The sequence below is a fragment of the Engystomops pustulosus genome, chromosome 8 (genome assembly GCF_040894005.1).
Source record: "Engystomops pustulosus chromosome 8, aEngPut4.maternal, whole genome shotgun sequence".
NCBI classification, from domain to species: domain Eukaryota; kingdom Metazoa; phylum Chordata; class Amphibia; order Anura; family Leptodactylidae; genus Engystomops; species Engystomops pustulosus.
In genome coordinates, this window is record NC_092418.1 from 59,970,594 (window position 1) to 59,992,029 (window position 21,436).

Below are 21,436 nucleotides of genomic sequence, written 5' to 3' on the forward strand. Positions count from 1 at the left end.
TACTACTGAAAATCAAACAATAGAAACTGTTAAAATATATAGTACATCATTTATTAATATTTGCTATAATCATTATGTTATGTAGATTAAAGCATTGAAGAAATGTGGAGGAAGAGAGTCGTTTTGATTTGAGTTGTTTACCATCAATCAGAGTCTGCTTTGCAGGGAGTGGATGACTATAAGCCTGCACAAGCTGAAAGGGGCAGGAAAACTAGGGAAGGCTGCATTCTTCCTATTTAAAGCTGCAACACTTCAAAAAAGGTCTTGTTAGCAGGCTTTGTCTTGGAGCTTACAGGGAAGAAACATACTGATAGGATCTTCTTAGCACCATCAAGCTAACAAAAAAGAAGAGCTATATGTCTTTCAAGTAGACATTATGAATTTAATACAAAAAGTGAATTTTATAGCTTTCACACTTTTACTAGGACACATTCTAGTTACACAAGCTCAGGATGAAGAAAGTGGTAAGTAAGACAGCTCAGATGTACCAGTCTTTCTATGATATTTGATTTTTCTTACTGAAGCGAAAGCAGACTTTCTGAACTCTTTGATTTGGTTTCTTTTCCTTAACAATAGATATAAATGTACTGATGCTAAACTGTGATATGACTGTGACCTGACCTGCTGGATTTTCCTTGTAATGTAGAAAGTGTAAACAATTTATTAGATATAATTAGATACAATTTATTAGATATAATACTGTTCCTGCCATTGCTTTTTGTTACCTGGCAGAGGGCAAATGAAACTGAGGGCATAGTTACTTGAAGAATTTTCTCTATAGTTCTCATGTGCAGCTAGGGTGGAGTCGTTGCCATTTATGTCTTCAGGCTTTTTCTTTGTTGAGAAAGAAACCCCTGGTCTATCTTTTGATCACTTTTTACTCTATAGTGATCTGGTATCTTATCCTAAATAAATTGTATTATTTTGGGCATTTTATGTTCTACCTCTTTCCTTCCACTTGACATCTAACACATTTTATTCTTTGTTCAAGCTACAAACACAATCAATTGAACATTCTCAGAATCCTTTATCCCCATTAGTATTTTTTGTACATTACTTTCCCTTAGGAATTACTTAACATAATAAAGACATTGTAATGAACATTTCATCTCAGTCTACTGTTTACACATTAACACATATGGTTTCATATTAAACTTCTATGATTTGTAATAGCCTTTGAAAGCGAATACCAGCTTTAAGAACACTAGCATATTCCTACACAGATACAGACATATAGACTATCTGTAATATTAGTTAATAATAATATAGAAGTTTAAGTTGATGTCTTAGTAGAATGAAAACCATTACATTTTAAAATCACAATGATTTACATTATTTTAAACAAACAGCAGCATAACAACATATATACATAATAATTGATCTTAACTATAACAAAGTTAAGTTTAAATACTCATAGATCAAATAAAGGGTGTATGAAATGTTTTTTGAGCTTTCTTTTATATTTTGCCAGTATTTAGATAACCTAGCAGGACCGAGACTGTAAAATCTCTTAAACAGCTTTCTATGAACATTCATGTTTATAGCACAAATACCAAATGGAGGAATGTGCACTGTGTAGTGTTACACCTACACAGCACTCAAATGATTAGAACAGTTGGCTGGACAGTATGTCATGTGTCATCCAGTCTATATTAGAATGTGTCATTGATTGTGTAGGGGACTTAATTACTAGAACAGACAAGGACATAAAGTAAAGTCATCAACGTACATTTTCTGCAAAAAATCCTGATTATGTGTTGCAGTGGTAAGAATCATTAAACTACTCTCTTTGTAGTTTATATAATTTAGGCCTCTCATATGAAAAAAGGAAGCAAACTCAAGTTAAATCTGTTTTTGCATAGTGTGTCCATGCAGGGTTTCATCTGCCCAAAGACAATACAATAAACATAAAAGAGGGTAAACCCATTTTGAATAAATCTTAAAACCTCCTTTCCTGGGATGGATAGAGAGAATAGTTGTATTATGAACCAGCACCAGGAGGGGGCCTCATTTTATTTTTCAAAGGGATCAATGATTACTTCATTTCTAGATTGAAGTGTTACTGAGATGTTAGTGCTTGAATTGATGTACTGTGGTGGTCTTTTACGTACATACAATGTAGCATTTATGGCCTATGCTAAAAACATTCCCCATTGTTTGTAACTTGTGCATTTATAAAAATGCTCTGCTCAAACCTTGTCATTTTGTTTCCACCTTCTGTCTGATTTAACACTTTTCACACTAGTATTGATAGTACATTGTAAAAATACAATGGGGTTGGGTAATGGTATATGCATCATGTATAAATGCTCTGTTATATATACACTCACTGGCCACTTTATTAGGTACACCATGCTAGTAACGGGTTGGACCCCCTTTTGCCTTCAGAACTGCCTCAATTCTTCGTGGCATAGATTCAACAAGGTGCTGGAAGCATTCCTCAGAGATTTTGGTCCATATTGACATGATGGCATCACACAGTTGCTGCAGATTTGTCGGCTGCACATCCATGATGCAAATCTCCCGTTCCACCACATCCCAAAGAGGCTCTATTGGATTGAGATCTGGTGACTGTGGAGGCCATTTGAGTACAGTGAACTCATTGTCATGTTCAAGAAACCAGTCTGAGATGATTCCAGCTTTATGACATGGCACATTATCCTGCTGAAAGTAGCCATCAGATGTTGGGTACATTGTGGTCATAAAGGGATGGACATGGTCAGCAACAATATTCAGGTAGGCTGTGGGTTGCAACGATGCTCAATTGGTACCAAGGGGCCCAAAGAGTGCCAAGAAAATATTCTCCACACCATGACACCACCAGCCTGAACCGTTGATACAAGGCAGGATGGATCCATGCTTTCATGTTGTTGACGCCAAATTCTGACCCTACCATCCGAATGTCGCAGCAAAAATCGAGACTCATCAGACCAGGCAACGTTTTTCCAATCTTCTACTGTCCAATTTCGATGAGCTTGTTCAAATTGTAGCCTCAGTTTCCTGTTCTTAGCTGAAAGGAGTGGCACCCGGTGTGGTCTTCTGCTGCTGTAGCCCATCTGCCTCAAAGTTCGACATACTGTGCGTTCAGAGATGCTCTTCTGCCTACCTTGGTTGTAATGGGTGGCGATTTGAGTCACTGTTGCCTTTCTATCAGCTCAAACCAGTCTGCCTATTCTCCTCTGACCTCTGGCATCAACAGGGCATTTCCGCCCACAGAACTGCCGCTCACTGGATTTTTTTCTTTTTCGGACCATTCTCTGTAAACCCTAAAGATAGTTGTGCGTGAAAATCCCAGTAGATCAGCAGTTTCTGAAATACTCAGACCAGCCCTTCTGGCACCAACAACCATGCCACGTTCAAAGGCACTCAAATCACCTTTCTTCCCTATACTGATGCTCGGTTTGAACTGCAGGAGATTGTCTTGACCAGTGCCTTAATGCACTGAGTTGCCGCCATGTGATTGGCTGATTAGAAATTAAGTGTTAACGAGCAATTGGACAGGTGTACCTAATAAAGTGGCCGGTGAGTGTAATTGTATACTATTCATTTAAATACATAGAGGCAAAATTATTAAAGGTGTCCTAAGGTTAGACAGTGCAGAGTTATGCTAGACAGTCTTATTCTGCTATCGATTCATATAAGTGTCTGGTACTGAGTGATAAATCTGGTGCAGTATAAGTCTCTCTAGTCGTACTCAGCACCTCCAATTAGTTGGCTTACTTTACGTCAGAAAATAAGGACAAAATTCTGTTGGGCAGGAGTATTTTTGGCAAACAGACCTTTTTGGCCTGAGGCCACGCCACTTTTGTCAAACTAGTCATAGGAGAGCCAGAAAATTGTCTAAAACGTTTAATAAATGTGGTGCAGACAGTTATTTATTACAAACTGTGACAGAATTCTGTCGTATACAGATTAATAAATCTCCTCCATAGTCTACTGGCCTTTGTAGTATACAAAATTGTATATAATTACAATTTCATATGTACAAACATTATATTATATACGAGGCGTGCTGACAGTAGGGATACTTACACCTTTTCAGCATATGTACACACTAGAGCTGTAGTCGTAAACATAACAAATATTAAACTTTTTGTTGCACACTATTCACATGTTCACATGATTTCTGGCTTCTGTGGGATATCTGATGTTCAGATTTCAGAGTACTACATCCTAAAATATCATTAAAAACAATCATCCAGTTCACTGTAAGGTGTCTGCTTAACTAGTTGTGTTATTACAGACATCACTTAGGGTTAAAATGAGATTCTTCTTCTCATAGAGATGTTGTAACATGTAATGCTGACCAGAGGTTACAAACTTTACATACAAATAATAGAAAAGTTGGCTTTCTGTCTGATGGTGTAATGAGTTTATGAATGTTTTAGCAACAAAGCTGGATTAGAGTTCTCTTGGACAACATACTTCACTATAAAAAGAAGACGCCAAAAACCAATTCACTTTCAAAGTTTTAGCGTATTATACAGATAATTCTAACATTTAATCAGTGTGTGCCCCAAGTGCTGATACTTTTCAGAAAGTGATTGGTGCATAGGTAACAGTCTTTTTATAAGGCTACATTGCTACATTCTGCTATTCTCTACCTAGATAACTGGGCTTTCAGCATCAGACCCTACTGATAAAAACTTTTGACATTCTACTTTTATTTATATAATAGTTAGAAACAGACCCTTTTCAAAAAATAGTGTTTTGGAAAAAAATGTGATTGCTTTTTTTTTTCTTTTATTATTATTTTATATATATATTTTTATTTTTGTAAATATTTAATTATGTAATTTGTTAGAACTGGAGATGGGCGAATTTATTAAAATTCAATTTGACCGTGTTCGCCAAATTTTCAGAGATAATTTGATTTGAATCACGGCATGTGACATAACGCTACTGCATATTGCAGCAAAGGCTTACCGGTAACGCCCACGGTTGGTGCTAGCACCGATCGCAGGTGTTAACATGCAGCTTCTGTATGCTTCAAAAAAATGGCGGTGCATAACAGCCGCCATCTTGCTGAGGATCCTCGCTCCCCATGACGTCATCAGGGAACAGTGATTCGTTGCCATGACAGCCTCGGGTCTTCTGAAGACCCGAGGCTGTTTAACCTCTTCATTACAATGTGCAATCAGCAAATACTTGATATATCAAAATATAATAACGTTTTTCCCCCCGTAAGTTTAACCCCGTAATGAAAAATTGCGCCCAAAGTTGAAAATGTCTCTTTTATGCCATTTTGAAAAATATAAAAAATTTTGTAAAAAGTGATCAAAAAGTCGTACTGTCTTTAAAATGATAGCAATGAAAATTTCTTAAAAAGTCTCAAAAATTGACACCACCCCCAGCTCCGTACCCCAAAGTATAAAGAAGTTATTAGCACCAGAAGATGGCAAAATATATATATATTTTTCTGTACTGGAGTTTTTACTTTTTGTAAATGTATGAAAACTTTATGAAACTTATACAAATTTGGTATCCCTACAGTGAGGAACACTACCGCCATACAGTGAGGAACACTACCCCTATACAGTGAGGGACACTACGGCCATACAGTGAGGGACACTACGGCCATACAGTGAGGGACACTACGGCCATACAGTGAGGGACACTACGGCCATACAGTGAGGAACACTACCTCCATACAGTGAAGAATAAAGCCATACAGTGAGGAACACCGCCTCCATACAATGAGGAATACTGCCCCAATAGAGTGAGGATAGGTACCGCTATGTTCCTTTCTTCTTCCCAATGTTCTCTGCCCCATGTAACATGTTGTGCTTGCTGACATTAAAGAGGGGGGGGGGGGATAATAATTTTTAGCCAGCCAGCCCCCATTTAGTATATAGTGTGCTAGCCCCATTTAGTATATAGCCAGCCCCCTTTACTATATAGCTAGTCAGCCCTCTTTATTGTATAGTCAGCCAGCCCAGTGTAGTATATAGCCAGCCATCCCACAGTTTGCCCAGCACATAAATAAATAAACTTACATACTCACCTTCCGGTGGTCCACAATACTCAGCATGGCTCCCTGGTGCTCCCATCCCTGCGGCTCCCCTTGTTTCTTCTCACTGCTGTAACAGCCACGCATGGGCGCTAATACAGCAGAGAAAAGAAAGAAGAGGAGCCGCACGGAGCAATGTAAAGCCACACCGAGTATGAGGAGCACTGGCAGGTGAGTGTGTAGGTTTAAGACTCGTCTATAAGCCAGGTGGGGTTTTTCAGCACATTTTTGTACTGAAAAAATCAGCTTATATACGGTATATATTACAATAGTCCAAAGGTTGCCAATATATTAACAGCATCATAATTCACCTGGCGATAGAGGCACAATGTCAAAGATGTTTAGAGAGGAAATTACTTGGCAGAAATGTCTTTGATGTACATCTGCTCGTCTTATGCTTGTCTTTCAATTATTTCTATTCACAGTGAAAGAGATAAAGCATGTAAATGCCAAGCCTGGAATTTATTACAAATGTTGAACTAAATTCCATAAATATTGCCTCCATTCCTTCCCTTAAATCAAAAACCTTCTCTGTCCATATGTGACTCATTATCCATGTCCAACATGCATTTCAAGCCAGAGATCAAATAGTTTGTTGACTTTGATCTAGGTATCAAAGTTGGCTACAATATTCATGCTGAATGTTACTTCCAATATTAAAAAAAAATTATTGGGTTTGGTGGAAGCATTTTTTGACACACATTTAACAATGTATCATAATCGCAATGTATATTAAATCTTTGTTAAAATCACAAATAAGCTATCAGATCATAAACAGAAATATCCAAAATATGATCACTTAGTGATTAAAATGACTGGACCACTCCTATGAATCATAAAGGTGATTTAACCTAGTTGATAAATTTATAATTGATTAATGGCAATTATTTCTCATTGTATAATTTGCAATTTGCTGTATCATATAATAAAAATGTACATATATGAAGAGAAGCTTTGTTGACAAATACATTTATACAAGTCCATCTTAATCAAGTATTAATTAATTCTGGCCCAGTAGAAACATAACAACTTACCCTATATACTCAAGTATAAGCCAAGCCACCTAATTTTAACACAAAAAAATGGGAAAACGGATTTAATTGAGTATAATCCTAGGGTTGGAAATGCATTGGTCACAGCCTCCAGCCAATAAACAGCTTGCAGTCCCCTTCTCCCCTAGTATATAGCTATCCAGTCCCCTTCCCCCTACTATATAGCCAGCACATGCCCTCTAGTATAAAGCTAGCCAGCCCATTCCTACTACTATATAGCCAACCTATACCTCCCAGTATAGCTATCCAGCCACTGCCCCTAGTATATAGCCAGCCAGCCCATGTCCCCTAGTATATAGCGTGCCAACTCATGGCCCCTAGTAAACAGCCAGCCTGTCCATGCCCACCAGTATATAACCAACCATCCCAATGCCCCTTAGTATATAGCCAATATATAGCCAGCAGCTAAAAGGCCTAGAAGGTCCATCTGCTTTACACAAGGTAAACTCAATGTACCTCACTACAGTGTCTCTGTAACTGATTTGTCATTAAAGTCGATGTCCCAAGTATATAAATTATTTCCTATCCACAGGATAGCATATATCTTGCTGATTGGTAAGAGTCCGACTGCTGGGAACCACCGACCAAGAGAATTCAACACCCAGATGTCCAGAGAATAGACTGGCAGGATGAGCATACACTTATTTCAATTCTATGAAAGTGCCAGAGGCAGCTGAGTATTGTGCATGAGATTGCTCCCATAGATATTCCCTAGACCAGTGATGGTGAACCTTTTAGAGACGAAGTGACCAAACTCCAAACCAAAGTCCATGTAATCATAGTAATCATCAAGTGCCAACACAACTATTTAGCCTAAATTCACACCATACCACTCTATAAGGGACATATAATACTGCCACATGATGACCAGTACCACAAGATAAATACCACCATACTGATAATAAACAGACCACTAAAGAAAGTCCAACATCACCAATTATATCGCAAATGCAGCGAGGAACACTACCCCCATACAGTGAGGAATAGTACCCCATACAGTGAGGAACACTACCGCCATACAGTGAGGAACACTGCCGCCATACAGTGAGGAACACTACCGCCATACAGCGAGGGACACTACATCCATACAGTGAGGGACACTACTGCCATACAGTGAGGGACACTACTGCCATACAGTGAGGGACACTACCCCCATACAGTGAGGGACACTACTGCCATACAGTGAGAAACACTACCGCCATACAGTGTGGGACACTACCTCCATAGAGTGAGGAATACCCCCGCCATACAGTGAGGAATACCCCCGCCATACAGTGAAGAACACACCGCCATACAGTGAGGAACACTACCGCCATACAGTGAGGAACACTACCGCTATACAGTGAGGGGACACTACCCCCATACAGTGAGGGACACTACCCCCATACAGTGATGGACACTACACCCATACAGTGGGGGGCACTACCCCCATACAGTGAGGGAAACTACCCCTATACAGTGAGAAACACACCGCCATACAGTGAGGGACACTACCCCCATACAGGGGCAATATGAATGATTGTTGAATTCAGCAGGGGGTGTGTAGGGTGGGTGCACTGAACAGAAAAGTTACATGAAACCAGGCCGGTGAATTTACCATCAAATCACACATATATATACTGCCTTTGGTCCAGAGCCCTGGGCACCTGTGCCCTGCTGTCCGTGAGGGCAGTGTAGTGCACCCTGGGATCAGTGGCAGCATGGCACAGCAACAAGAGATCTGGGCTAAGGGTCATATATGTGGCCATAGACATGTGTCATACAGGGTAATTTGGGACAATAAACAATAAGGACCTATAGTTGTTTAGTGTCCGAAAGCCACCAGCCTGCTCTGTACTCACTGTGTGCTCGAGCAGTTCTGGCTACCTCTGCTTGTGTTCCCGGGCTGTGGGGGGTGGGGGAGGACGGGGCGGAACTGACCTGATACTGTGTCTCTAGGCAGCACTGTTGAGCACAGAGTAGGTCTGATGCAGCCCACAGAAAGAGAGATTGCTGGAGCTCTCGGCGATCGGCAGCTTTTCCTGCCTGGCCAGTTATATAGAGACGGCGGTGGAGATGGTACACGTGCCAACAGAGAGGGCTCTGCGTGGCCTCTCTGGCATCCGTGCCATAGGTTCGCCACCACTGCCCTAGACTGTGGATTTCATTCTGACCTTCTTCAAACATAACTAAATATTTAATAAGAAAAAGCCATTATGAGCATGTACTTGAGTAGTTGAGAGTTTTTCTGACCACAATGTTACCTATTGTATAATTTACAGATGGGGTTTCGGATCAGACATCAGCATAAAATTTCTTTTAGTCTCATATGGATGAATGCAGTAGCAATCTGACGCCTGTGAAATTACTACTAAATATTCGCTAGCTGGTAATAACTGGAATACATCTTTAAATAGGATCATTCCTTATCAGCAACCCCTTAACGCAGAAGCCACTTTTCACCTTCCTGACACGGTCCATTTTTTCAAATCTGCCCTGTGTCACTATAAATGGTTATAACTTTGAAACGCTTTAACATATGTGATTTTAAAAAATTTTTCTCATGACACTTTGGACTTCATGTTAGTTGAAAAATTTTGGTGGTATATTTTGCATTTATTTATGAGAAAATCGGATATTTTGTGAAAGTTTTGAAAAATTCTTGATTTTTGAACTTCAAAATGTTCTACTTTTTCCACACATAGTCATAACCGCAAAAATAATTAATAACTAACATTCATAAAATGTCTACTTTATGTGGACATGGTTTTTTATGCATACTCTTATTTTCGTAGGATGTTATGGGCCTTTGAACATTAGGTGCGATTTTTCACCTTTTCGTAAAAAACGCAAAATCCTGCTATTGAGCGAGCTGCTCAGGTTTCAAGTCACTTTGAGAGGCTTAAATAAAATGAAAAACCCATAAATTACCCCATTATAGAAACTACACCCCTCAACGTAGGTAAAATAACTTTTATGATGTTTGTTAACCCTTTAATAGTTTTACAGGGTATATAACAAAATCAGATGCAATTTTGAAATTAACATTGTTTTTTGGCTAAATGAATGTGTTTTTCATAAAATGTACAAATTCTCAGTGGATAAAATACCAAAATGGTCCACTAAGTTTGATCCCCAATCTCTCCCGCGTATTACAATACCCCATATGTGGTGGTAACCTGCTGTATGGGCACACGCCAGGGCATCGAAGGGAAGCTGCGCCATTCAGAGCAGATTATGCTTTGTCCATTTTTATTGGCTATACAATCTTTATTTTTTTGGCACTGTGGACATATAAGGGCTTGTTTTTTGCGATGAGATGCACTTTACAAATACTTCCTTTTAGTGGGTGATTAGCTTATTAATGAGATTTTATTAACTCTTGAATGTATGGGTGAAAAGAAAATTAAATAAACTAAATATACTATATTATCTTTATTCTATAGATTACTACGATTACGGTGATACCTCATTTATATAGTTTTTCATTTATTTTTACAATTTTACTGGAAAAAAACTAATATAGAGGAAATCTCATCACCATCTTTTCGGAAACGTAACTTTAATATATTTTCGTTGACAGAGCTGTTTTAGTACTTATTTTTTATGTGTTGAGTTGTCCTTTTCAGTGGAACCATTTTGGTGCATATATCATTTTTTTGATCACTTTTTAGAATATTTTTGTGAAGAGATTTTATGAAAAATGTACATTTTTGATGAGTTTTTCGCGTTTTGTTTTTACGGAGTTCCCCGAGTGGGCTTAATAATGTTTCTGAGTTATATGGTATCGCCACGTCCGTAACAACCCGTTCAATATGTGGGGGTTTTTGGCGATTTTGTGTTTTTTTTTTTTTTACTTTATTACATGTGTATTGGGAATGTTTTTGTTTAGGGGACTTTAACTTTATTTAATTCTTTTTATTAAAAAATGTTTTTATTTAATGTTTTTAGCTTTTAATTACTTTTACAATTTGGCTTGAACAGATGTATTACACTGTGTAATGTAAGACACTGAGCATGCTGCCCAGAAGGCACGGACCCGGCTCCCCAAGATGATCACGCAGCCCCGGGACACTGGCAGTCCTTGGGCTGCAATCGGAGCAGCGGACCCCCTGGGTCCCCCCGATTCTTGTCAAATGCTGATTCTTGTCAAATCTCCAATCGCGGGTGTTAGAGGGGGGTGTCGGCTATAATATATAACCAAAACCCGCAGCTTCTGGCAGCGGGTGTCAGAAGTTTGATGTAATAGTACTGCAAATTGTGGGAACGCACTTCCTGCGATGCAGTACTATTAAAATCAGATCAAGTCAAATGTCGGTAAGGGGTTAATGTTTCCAATTAATATTCTCACGGGAGGAGTAATAGTGCAGCCACCCAGAATTGACATTTCTCTTTACTGACCTGGTGGTTCAGCAAGGTACAGTGTACAGAGTTCAGCATTCTGGGTAGTGAGTAATCATATGAGTGGGTTTTCCAGTGTGGGTATTGACCTTTCCTGCAAAGTAAGGAAAGGTCATTACTGGGCACGGCCCCAACTAGTAATACCTAAATAAATTTCTAGAAAGGAGTAGGAAGCAAAATTACATAGCATCGAAATATTTTAAAATACTTCTATAAAATAGCCTGAAGTGCTGACAAATGTTCAGTAATCTTCCAATTCAAGTACACTCACAATTCATGGGGTTAGAAATATATCCCTATTTACAACCTTTCAGTGAACAGACTAGGTCTGTATGCTGTAGTGATATGAAAGGTAAATGAGAATACTGATTTTGAGTGCAGGTTCTTGTAATAATTTATTATGTGAGCACTTTACAAGTGTTGTTTCAAGCTGAATGACAATGTAAATAAACTGGGTGCTGTTAAAGTTCAGAAGTCACACAAATATTACCACTGATGCTGTTTGTGCTATACCTAGTGTAAACCATCACTTGGTAGGGGCAGTATGTCCCTTTAAGGCTCCTGGTCTCCATGTTATAGGGGCCATGGTTTTGTTATTTGGATAAACCTGTCTGGATGTGAATTTGTGCCAGACAACAAGTCTGTCTGAAGGGTCCCATTTCCCACATAAGCTAATTTACAACAAGCCATGACTAGCTCTAGTTGCTGTTTTTTTAACATATTTTTATTGAGTCGATAAGATTACATAAATATATATCAGCATAACATGTGGACTAAAATTTTTGGTTTATTACAGAAAAGAAAATAAGGTATTTAACATTTTACTATCATACAGAACAGTTTTGAATATCTTTGTCTAATAATCGGTTATTTCCAATAATATTAAATACATTTGAAGTGACTAAGCATAGAGAAGAACATATAGCATATTTGATTTTCAGCAAGTCAGTTTCAGGACACCATGGGGGCAGATTTATCAAGCTGTCTGAAAGTCAGAATATACCTAGTTGCCCATGGCAACCAATTACAGCTCATGTTTTCATTTTACCAGTGCTCATGAATATTTTAAAGGGGAGCTGTGGTTGGTTGCCCTGGGCAACTAGGAATATTCTGACTTTCAGACAGCTTGATAAATCTGCCATCATATGTCATTGAAATCAACAAACTCTCACACGTCTTTTGTGTGGTTATCTTAGTCTATGGGTTAATGTGGGGAGTATACCAGAAAAAGGACTGCCTATTTTTCTATTTGTAGGTCGTTTTGTGCATGTGCCTTTTATGCCTTAGCATGTGAGTGTGGGAATCTCTGCTCTGACATTGTCTGTTGCCAGAAGCCAGGAACCCCAGATTAGGTAATAGGCTGGAAGAGTTTTCTTTCTGAGGGCCAATGTTTTCTCATAAACACAATGTAGTCCTAGCATTTCCCTATGTGCTGGCAGTTTGGAAAGCAATCAATAGTTTGGCTTCTATTTTTATAGGGAAATTCCGTGATTCCTAGTAGTAGAATGGCTAAAGAGTGATCAGACTGAATTGAAAACCGTAAGATCGATAATAGCATTTCAAAAGTTGCAACCCATTAGGTTAGCAGTATGGGGCAATACAAGAATATGTGAGAGATCTACCCCCTTCAAACACAATGGGGCAGATTTACTCACGGGATTTATTAAGGCAGTTCCTCCGCCATCCACCAGGTGGCGCTGCTGCGCTGAAGTCCGCTGGAATGCCCTGAAATTCACCGCCCTATTCCTAGTGAAGGTAAGTGCAATTTTCGCGACACATTTTTTAAAAAAATGCGACGGTTTTTCCGAATCCGTCGGGTTTTTGTTCGGCCACGCCCCCTGATTTCCGTCGCATGCATGCCGGTGCCGATGCCCCAAAATCCGATCGTGTGCGCCAAAATCCCGGGGCAATTCAGGGAAAATCGGCGCGAATCGGAAATATTCGGGTAACACGTCAGGAAAACGCGAATCGGGCCCTTAGTAAATGACCCCCAATTTCTCCAACACCTATCTGTCATACCTGGAAAGATCCTTGATAGGTGGGAGGGGGTATAGTACCACAGGGTTATTTTTGTTGTACCTCAGTCAGAATAGTGCACTGTGAGGCTTTGTTGGCCAAAATGAAGATCTTGTCCCACTGGGTGTCAGAAAATCTTTTTCCCATTTGAGGGCATGTGCTTTCTTAGAAGTTTTCCTCCTACCCGCCAGCTCTGTATACACTTGCTTAATGGATTCCAAACCCCAGTATTTTTCAGTAAGTAGGTAGTAGTTGTGGATACGTGAAGGTTATGCTTGTGCATTGTGTAGAAGACCAAAGCTGCAATTCCTGCATAATAACATTTGTTGCTTTAACCCTTCCTTCAGTTGTTATGTCTGCTATTGTGAAGATTCCTCTGTCTATCCACATTTTTGGTTGTAGAGTGGGAAGAAAGTATTTAACACTCTGGATGGGCATATTTATGTGAGCTTGATTGGTGTCCCTATTCAATTTCATTATCATCTACTTTCAACTCTTGGATTGGATTGATGGATTGATGGAGCCTTAGGAGAGAAAATGAAGAGCGCGTCAAGCAGGCAATCACCAGGTGTGACAAAGAACTATTGTTTTTCAACCCTTTTTCTATCTTGGGCTAGATACTGATGAATACCACCACTATGCCTTCATTTGTTTCATGTGGAAGATATGATAGTACCAGTGTAGGTTGGGGATTTCCATTCTCCCCTTGTATTTGGGCTGGAATAATATTGTGGCTGCTACCCTGGGTTTCAAGTTTCCCCAAGCAAATGTATTTGTTTTTTGTAGTTGGTTGATGAGGGAATTAGATATGGGGACTGTAAAAGTACGAAAGTAGTAAACTTTTGGTAATGCCATCATTTTGTAGAGGACTGTTCTTCCCACCCAGGATGGTTCAGTTTTACTCATGTTATCTAGATCAGTCTTCATTGTTTTCAGGAAAATATGTTTACTTCTGCCATTTTGTGCAAGGGGGTTATAATTTCCCCCTAGAGAATAGGGGATGCAAGAGTCTTCCCATTGAAATGGGAACTCCATCTCCAGAGACCTCCGCAGAATGGGGGAGATGTGAAAGCCTAAGACAGAGGATTTGTGCCTGTTGATTTTGCAGTAGAAGACCCTGCCAAACTGGTAGTGGGATTGGAAACAGATAGAATTATGTTGTCGGTGAATAGGCCAATCTTCTGTTGCCTAGTACCTGCTGCAATCCTGTTTATGTCCGGGTTGTTTCGACAGGCTTCTGATAAGGGTTCCATCACCAGGCTAAATATTAGAGGGGAGAGAGGGGGTCCCTGGCGTGTCCCATTAGATATCATGAACCTATCTGAAAGGGAGCCATTTGCCAGCACTCTTGCAGAGGGGGCAGTGTAGAGCACTTTAATTACCTGTAATACCAGATAAACAGATGAAGCAGCACTCCAAAAAAGTTAAGTGAAAAAAGTGATGTTTATTCCACCAGGGATGCAACGTTTTGTCTTTTCCATAAAGACATTCTCAAGCATGCTTGAGAATGTCTTTATTTTGAGTGCCTCATATGTTCTTTTTTTTCTGTTTTCGATATATGGTTGAGGTCTGTCAAGGCTTTGTTTACTCTCATGGGTTTACTTCATATACGGTATGTATATAAGTTCTGGAGCTTTTCCTTGACTTCTGGGCTGTTTGGATTATATTTATATCTTGGTTTTTCGACCATTCAAAGGATGGTGGGAGGCAGAAGAGGCCGGTTTGCTAACGGTATGCAGATGATTTGTAGACCTGATATCTAGAAGCAGCTAGTTTGGATTGGTTGGTTCTGTCCAGTCACATTAATATTTTGCACAAGAGTGGTTTATGCCTCTGGTGGTCTGGTTTTGGGTAGGGGCTTTGTTCATTTATTGTTGGTGACCTCACCAGGTGGGGGTTATTGCATATTGCAGCAAAGCCCCACCGCTAATAACCGTGGCAAAGTTGCCGGCGGCATTTAAAAGACGGCGACGCATGGGTGCCGCCATCTTTATTCCGATCGCCGCGCCCCCGAACGTCATCGGGGGGCAGCGATCGGTTGCCATGGTAGCCACGGGTCTTTGTTTGAAGTATTGCAGTATATGGTAGGAACAATCTGACTAATGTACCCTAGATGGTCTAAGATACAGTGAAAAAAAAAAGTTTAAAAAAAGTTTAAAAAATAAAAAAAATTAATGAAATATTAAAAATTCAAATCACCCCCTTTCGCTAGAACAGATATAAAGCATAATAAACAGTAAAAATCACAGACACATTAGGTATCGCCACATCCCAAAATGCCCAATCTATCAAAATATAAAAACGGTTACGGCCGGCGGTGACCTCCGAGACGAGAAATGGCGCCCAAATGTCCGAAATGCGACTTTTACACCTTTTTACATAGTTTCATAGTTTATACGGTTGAAAAAAGACACTTGTCCATCAAGTTCAACCGAGGAAGGGTAGGGATTGGATGAGGAAGGGATTTAGGGGAAACAATCCTATATAGCATATCAATCAATGTTATTTAGGTGTAAAAAGGCATCTAGACCCTTCTTGAAGCTCTCCGCTGTCCCTGCTGTGACCAGCGCCTGAGGCAGGCTATTCCACAGATTGACAGTTCTCATAGTGAAAAAGCCCTGTCGCCTCCGGTGATTAAACCTTGGTTTCTCCAAACGGAGACAGTGCCCCCTCGTCTTTTGATTTGATTTAATCTGGAGCAACTTACCACCATATTTTTTGTATGGACCATTCATATATTTATATAAATTAATCATGTCCCCTCGTAGTCGTCTCTTTTCCAGACTAAATAAATCTAGTTGTTTTAATCTTTCCTCATAACTAAGACCCTCCATACCCCTTATCAGTTTTGTGGCTCTACGTTGAACCCTCTCCAGCTCCAGGGCATCCTTTTTATGGACCGGTGCCCAGAACTGGACAGCGTATTCCAGGTGTGGCCGAACCAGTGCCTTGTATAGTGGTAATATTACATCCCTATCACGAGAGTCCATTCCACTTTTGATACATGACATGATCCTACTAGCTTTAGAGGCAGCTGATTGACATTGCATGCTGTTATTCAATTTATGATCTATTACGGTAGTACCCCCAGGTCCTTCTCAACAAGGGACTCTCCCAGATTTACTCCCCCAAGGACATAGTTTGCCTTTGGATTATTGGCCCCCAGGTACATCACATAAAAAAATGGAATAAAAAATGATCAAAATGTTGCACAGACTTCAAAATGGTAGCAATGAAAACATTGGCTCATTTCGCAAAAAATGACACCTCACACAGCTCCGTGCACCAAAGTATGAAAAAGTTATTAGCTTCAGAAGATGGCAAAATTTTTTTTTCTTTTTTGTACACATTCGTTTAATTTTTGAAAATGTATTAAAACACAATAAAACCTATATAAATTTGGTATCACCGCGATCGCACCGAACCAAAGAATAAAGCTGAGGTGTTATTTGGAGCGCACAGTCAGTCGTTAAAATAAATAACAATACGGGAAAGTAAAATTTGTTACGCACACAAAATAAGCCCTCACACAGGTCTGTACACGTAAAAATGAAAAAGTTATGGATTTTTGAAGGTGGAGAGCGAGAAATGAGCTAAAAAAAAACCTGCGTCCTTAAGGGGTTAAGGTCCAGGCCATGGCATTATGTGAGATTCAGGCTGTGGCTCCCTGACCAGCATCAGGTCTTTCAGTTCTTTGGCCAGGATGCTGACCCCTTGTTTATTGAGGTGTTTGTTGTCAGGTGGTGGTGAATGAGGAAGGAATGGGTGTTGATCTCCTTGGTGGTGTGGTCAGGAAAGTCCTTTCTTGGGAGCAAGGATGATAGAATTATTTTGCAGCCAGGAAATTTTTGCTGTGCTGTTTGAGCTAGTCGGGTCAGGTGTTCTGCAATCTGCTGTTGCTAGTCCTCGATGTTGTTAGTTACGGTGTGGATAATGAAGCATTTAGGGTTAGTAAAATATGGTTTGCCCATGACAGCTGTTACCTATTCATTAGTCAGGCAGTGAATTTTATGAACCCTTTTTACTGGGAATAGTTGTCTTTTGTTAAGATACTTGTCATGGTCATGGTTATTGGTTGTTTCCTCTTCCTGGTTTGGGGGCTGCATATATGATTTTAAGTTTTTTAGTTTTGCTATCTTGTTCTTGTGTCTATTATCTTATTGCTGCAGCATTGCAGTTAGATCAGCTCTGCTTGAAATACATGTTCAGACACACTATGTTCGGATCTGAGTTTGTTTATCTCTTTGGTCATCTGTGGTTCTCTCTTCATTTCTTTGAAGATCCTTGAATTGAATAAAGTCCCTTTCTCATTGAGAAAGACCATCTCCTAGTGTCTCAGGCAAGAGGTATGAAACAGGAGGGGGTTCTCTCTGTTTAAAGGTGAGGACATCACTAATTGTAGAAGTTGTGGGTGTCTTATAAGTTTGGGCTTCATCTTTAACATGAAGAAAGATGTCCTCAACTCCCTTCAGATGTTCCTCACTGCCCTGTACCATAGTGGCGTTGCTAATGGACACAGTGCGTGGGATGATGTTGTGATTGTTCAGTACTCTGCTCTGCTGGCCCTTGTTGATGCCGCCCTTTGTGATATTCTCCTAGTGTTGGCATATCCTTGTGTGCCAGCCCAGGGGATGGTCACTATAGAATGACAAGTTAGTTTTTCTTTTGTTTTAGAGGTGAAGTCAGCAAGGTGGGTTTCTAGATTTTCTCTGATTGTAGTATGTTTTATGGCTTTTTGTGCCATTAAACATACATGCCATGCTCCTCTGTGCTTAGGAGTATATATCAACTCCAGGGTGTGTGACTCCCTGCTGGCTGAGGCTCCAGCTGAGGTACTTCTGCTTTCTGAGCTACGGCCTTCCAATGGACTATTTCATTGCCTTGCTTTGAAATTGCTTTGAAGTTGAAATTTTAAATTTTTGGAGATTTTTTATATTATATGGTGTTAATTATGGATTGGAATGCCCATTGTCTGCCAATCATGTTTTGAGGTGAGATTCACTTGGCCTTATGAGATAACAACATAATTAGCACCTGGTCTGTAGAAGACCAACTTCCCCCACCCCCCTCTGTGAGTTTCCTGCCCTAATCCATAGAATTGGTAATTGGTTTCCTCTGTCCCTTCAATAGAATATTAATTGATCCAGATGTCATGACTCCAGTGTCCATGAGTCTGGGCCATGTGTCTTAAATGGCTACTTAAGGACATGAAAAAATTATACTTCAAAGAAAACTTAGTCATAAAAAAGATATTTCACTTTCTGGTCAAAGGATCTGGATCTGGATCCTGGGGTGTCGAGCCCAAAGGATTTTTGAGGAAGGGCCAAAAAATGGACATTTTAGACATTTAGACATTTGGGCCAACATTTAATAATGGTGTTTGGTATTGTTATATTTGTTAATTCATGCTGGGAAATGTGGTAGGCAAATCTTCTTATCAGGGGACTCTTGGGAAAAGGTATAACATATTTTGGAAAAATGTCCCTGATTTTCCACCTTGATTCAAGTGTAGCCACGCCTCTCTCACATGACCAAGAGGGCAAATCAAGTGTTTAGTTAAAAGTAACATGCCAACATTGAACTGTGGTTGTCTACGGAGAATACATTAATCTTGTACGACTACCAGAACTTTCATCGGTTTTCTCCACCACGTATTTCTATGCCAATCATTGGATCATTGATTCGTCCCCTTGGTCATGTGAGAGAGGTGTTGCTACACCTGACTTTTATTTTATTTTATTCCTTTTTATTTTACTGTTTGCTGTTATGTATGTCTGTTATTATACCATTTTTGTAACTATTAAGCATTGTGCCTATTTTGCATATTAAATAGTTATTAAATAAGTTTTTCCTTGTGCTCTATACATTCCCATAACTCTGGAGAGGGGAATTACCGCTAAGCCGTGTTACCATGTGAATGTCTGTGTGCTAACAGTAGCTATAGGCAGTGTGAGTCTGTGTGCTAGTAGTAGCTATAGGCATTGTGTGTCTGTGTGCTAGTAGTAGCTATAGGCAATGTGTCTGTGTACTAGCAGTAGCTATAGACAGTGTGGGTCCAGGTGATCTGTATGGCACCTAGAAAAGTGTGTAGCTGGGTGTATGTGTGTGGTACTGGTGTGGGCGTCTCGTAAGCCTTAATTACGAGTGGTGGCAGCTGTGATAGTGTGGGCATGAGGCTGTATCGGAGGGCAGAGTGGCTCTGTGCAGTAGCGTTCCATAAGCATGTAAGTGGTAGGTGGGTACATAGTGTTGTGCGCCCCCTGGGCTGTCCGTGTGTATTGTCTGGGATTTGTATGTGTTTGGTTTCCATGACATGAGAATTGAGCTGAGTGATTGTGCTGTGTGCTAGGGGAACAGTAATTAGCGTAAGGAAGCCATTTTGCGTGAGTGGGCAGAGCTTAGGGCTAATTTGCGTGGTTCCCTGGCTTAACCCCTTAACGCTCTGCGCCGTAGCTCTACGGCGCAGAGGTATAAGGGCTGTATGAAGAGGGCTCACGGGCTGAGTCCTCTTCATACAGAGGTGGGGGTTTTTGCATATTGCACAAAACCCCCACCGCTAATAACCGCGGTCGGTGCTTGCACCGATCGCGGCTATTAACCCTCTAAACGCCGCCCGCAAAGTCGCGGGCGGCGTTTAAAAGACGGCGGCGCGTGGGCGCCGCCATCTTTTTTTCGATCGCCACGCCCCCGAACGTCATCGGGGGGCGGCGATCGGTTGCTATGGTAGCCTCGTGTCTTCTTTTGACACGAGGCTATCTGGCAGCTGCAGATTCGTTACAATGAGCCAGTGGCTCATTGTAATGAATGTGCTGCAAAAATGCCATATATTGCAATACAGAAGTATTGCAGTATATGGTAGGAGCGATCTGACTATCTAGGGTTAATGTACCCTAGATGGTCTAAAAGATAGTGAAAAAAAAAATAAAAAAAAAAGTTTAAAAAATAAAAAAAATTAATAAAATATTAAAAGTTCAAATCACCCCCCTTTCCCTAGAACGGATATAAAACATAATAAACAGTAAAAATCACAAACATATTAGGTATCACCGCGTCCCAAAATGCCCGATCTATCAAAATATAAAAACGGTTACGGCCGGCGGTGACCTCCGAGGCGGGAAATGGCGCCCAAATGTCCGAAATGCGACTTTTACACCTTTTTACATAACATAAAAAATGAAATAAAAAATGATCAAAATGTCGCACAGACCTCAAAATGGTAGCAATGAAAACGTCGCCTCATTTCGCAAAAAATGACCCCTCCCCCAGCTCCGTGCGCCAAAGTATGAAAAAGTTATTAGCGTCAGAAGATGGCAAAAAAAATTTTTTCTTTTTTGTACACATTCGTTTAATTTTTTAAAATGTATTAAAACACAATAAAACCTATATAAATTTGGTATCACCGCGATCGCACCGAACCAAAGAATAAAGTAGGCGTATTATTTGGAGCGAAGAGTGAAAGTCGTAAAAACTGAGCCCACAAGAACGTGACGCACGTGCGGTTTTTTTTCAATTTTTCCACATTTGGAATTTTTTTTCAGCTTCGCAGTACACGGCATGTTAAAATAAATAACATTACGGGAAAGTAAAATTTGTTACGCACAAAATAAGCCCTCACACAGGTCTGTACACGGAAAAATGAAAAAGTTATGGATTTTTGAAGTTGGAGAGCGAGAAATGAGCCGGAAAACCCTCCGTCCTTAAGGGGTTAAATGCAGCCCGTGTGTGAACTCCGGTGAGTGGGGTTCGTGACATATGGGTTTGGCTTGTTAGTTGGTTTCTAGTGGGTCTAGGGTTGTAGCGTTGGTGCCTGATCTTCTTACCTTTAGATGCCTTTAGATGGGGAAATCTCTACTGGTCTTTGTGCTGCTTTGTTTGGCTCGAGGTCTGTCTTTTCTCGCTTTGCTCTTAAAATCTTTAATTTTCCCCCTTTTTCATAGGAACCTTTTTTTCCTATTGCATCTATATTCAATTGAGTTTA

The 21,436-nt window shown here is 40.1% G+C and overlaps 1 protein-coding gene across 1 annotated transcript in view; it reads left to right on the top strand.

The window, feature by feature from the left end:
- Window positions 1-245: 245 nt before the first annotated feature.
- Window positions 246-21,436, top strand: part of COL5A2 (collagen type V alpha 2 chain) — a 241,758-nt gene continuing 220,567 nt past the window's right edge. Inside the window, exon 1 of the mRNA XM_072120968.1 lies at window positions 246-464. Coding sequence (XP_071977069.1) covers window positions 377-464 — 88 coding nt within the window. The 5' untranslated portion in view covers window positions 246-376. The remainder of the gene's footprint in view (window positions 465-21,436) is intronic.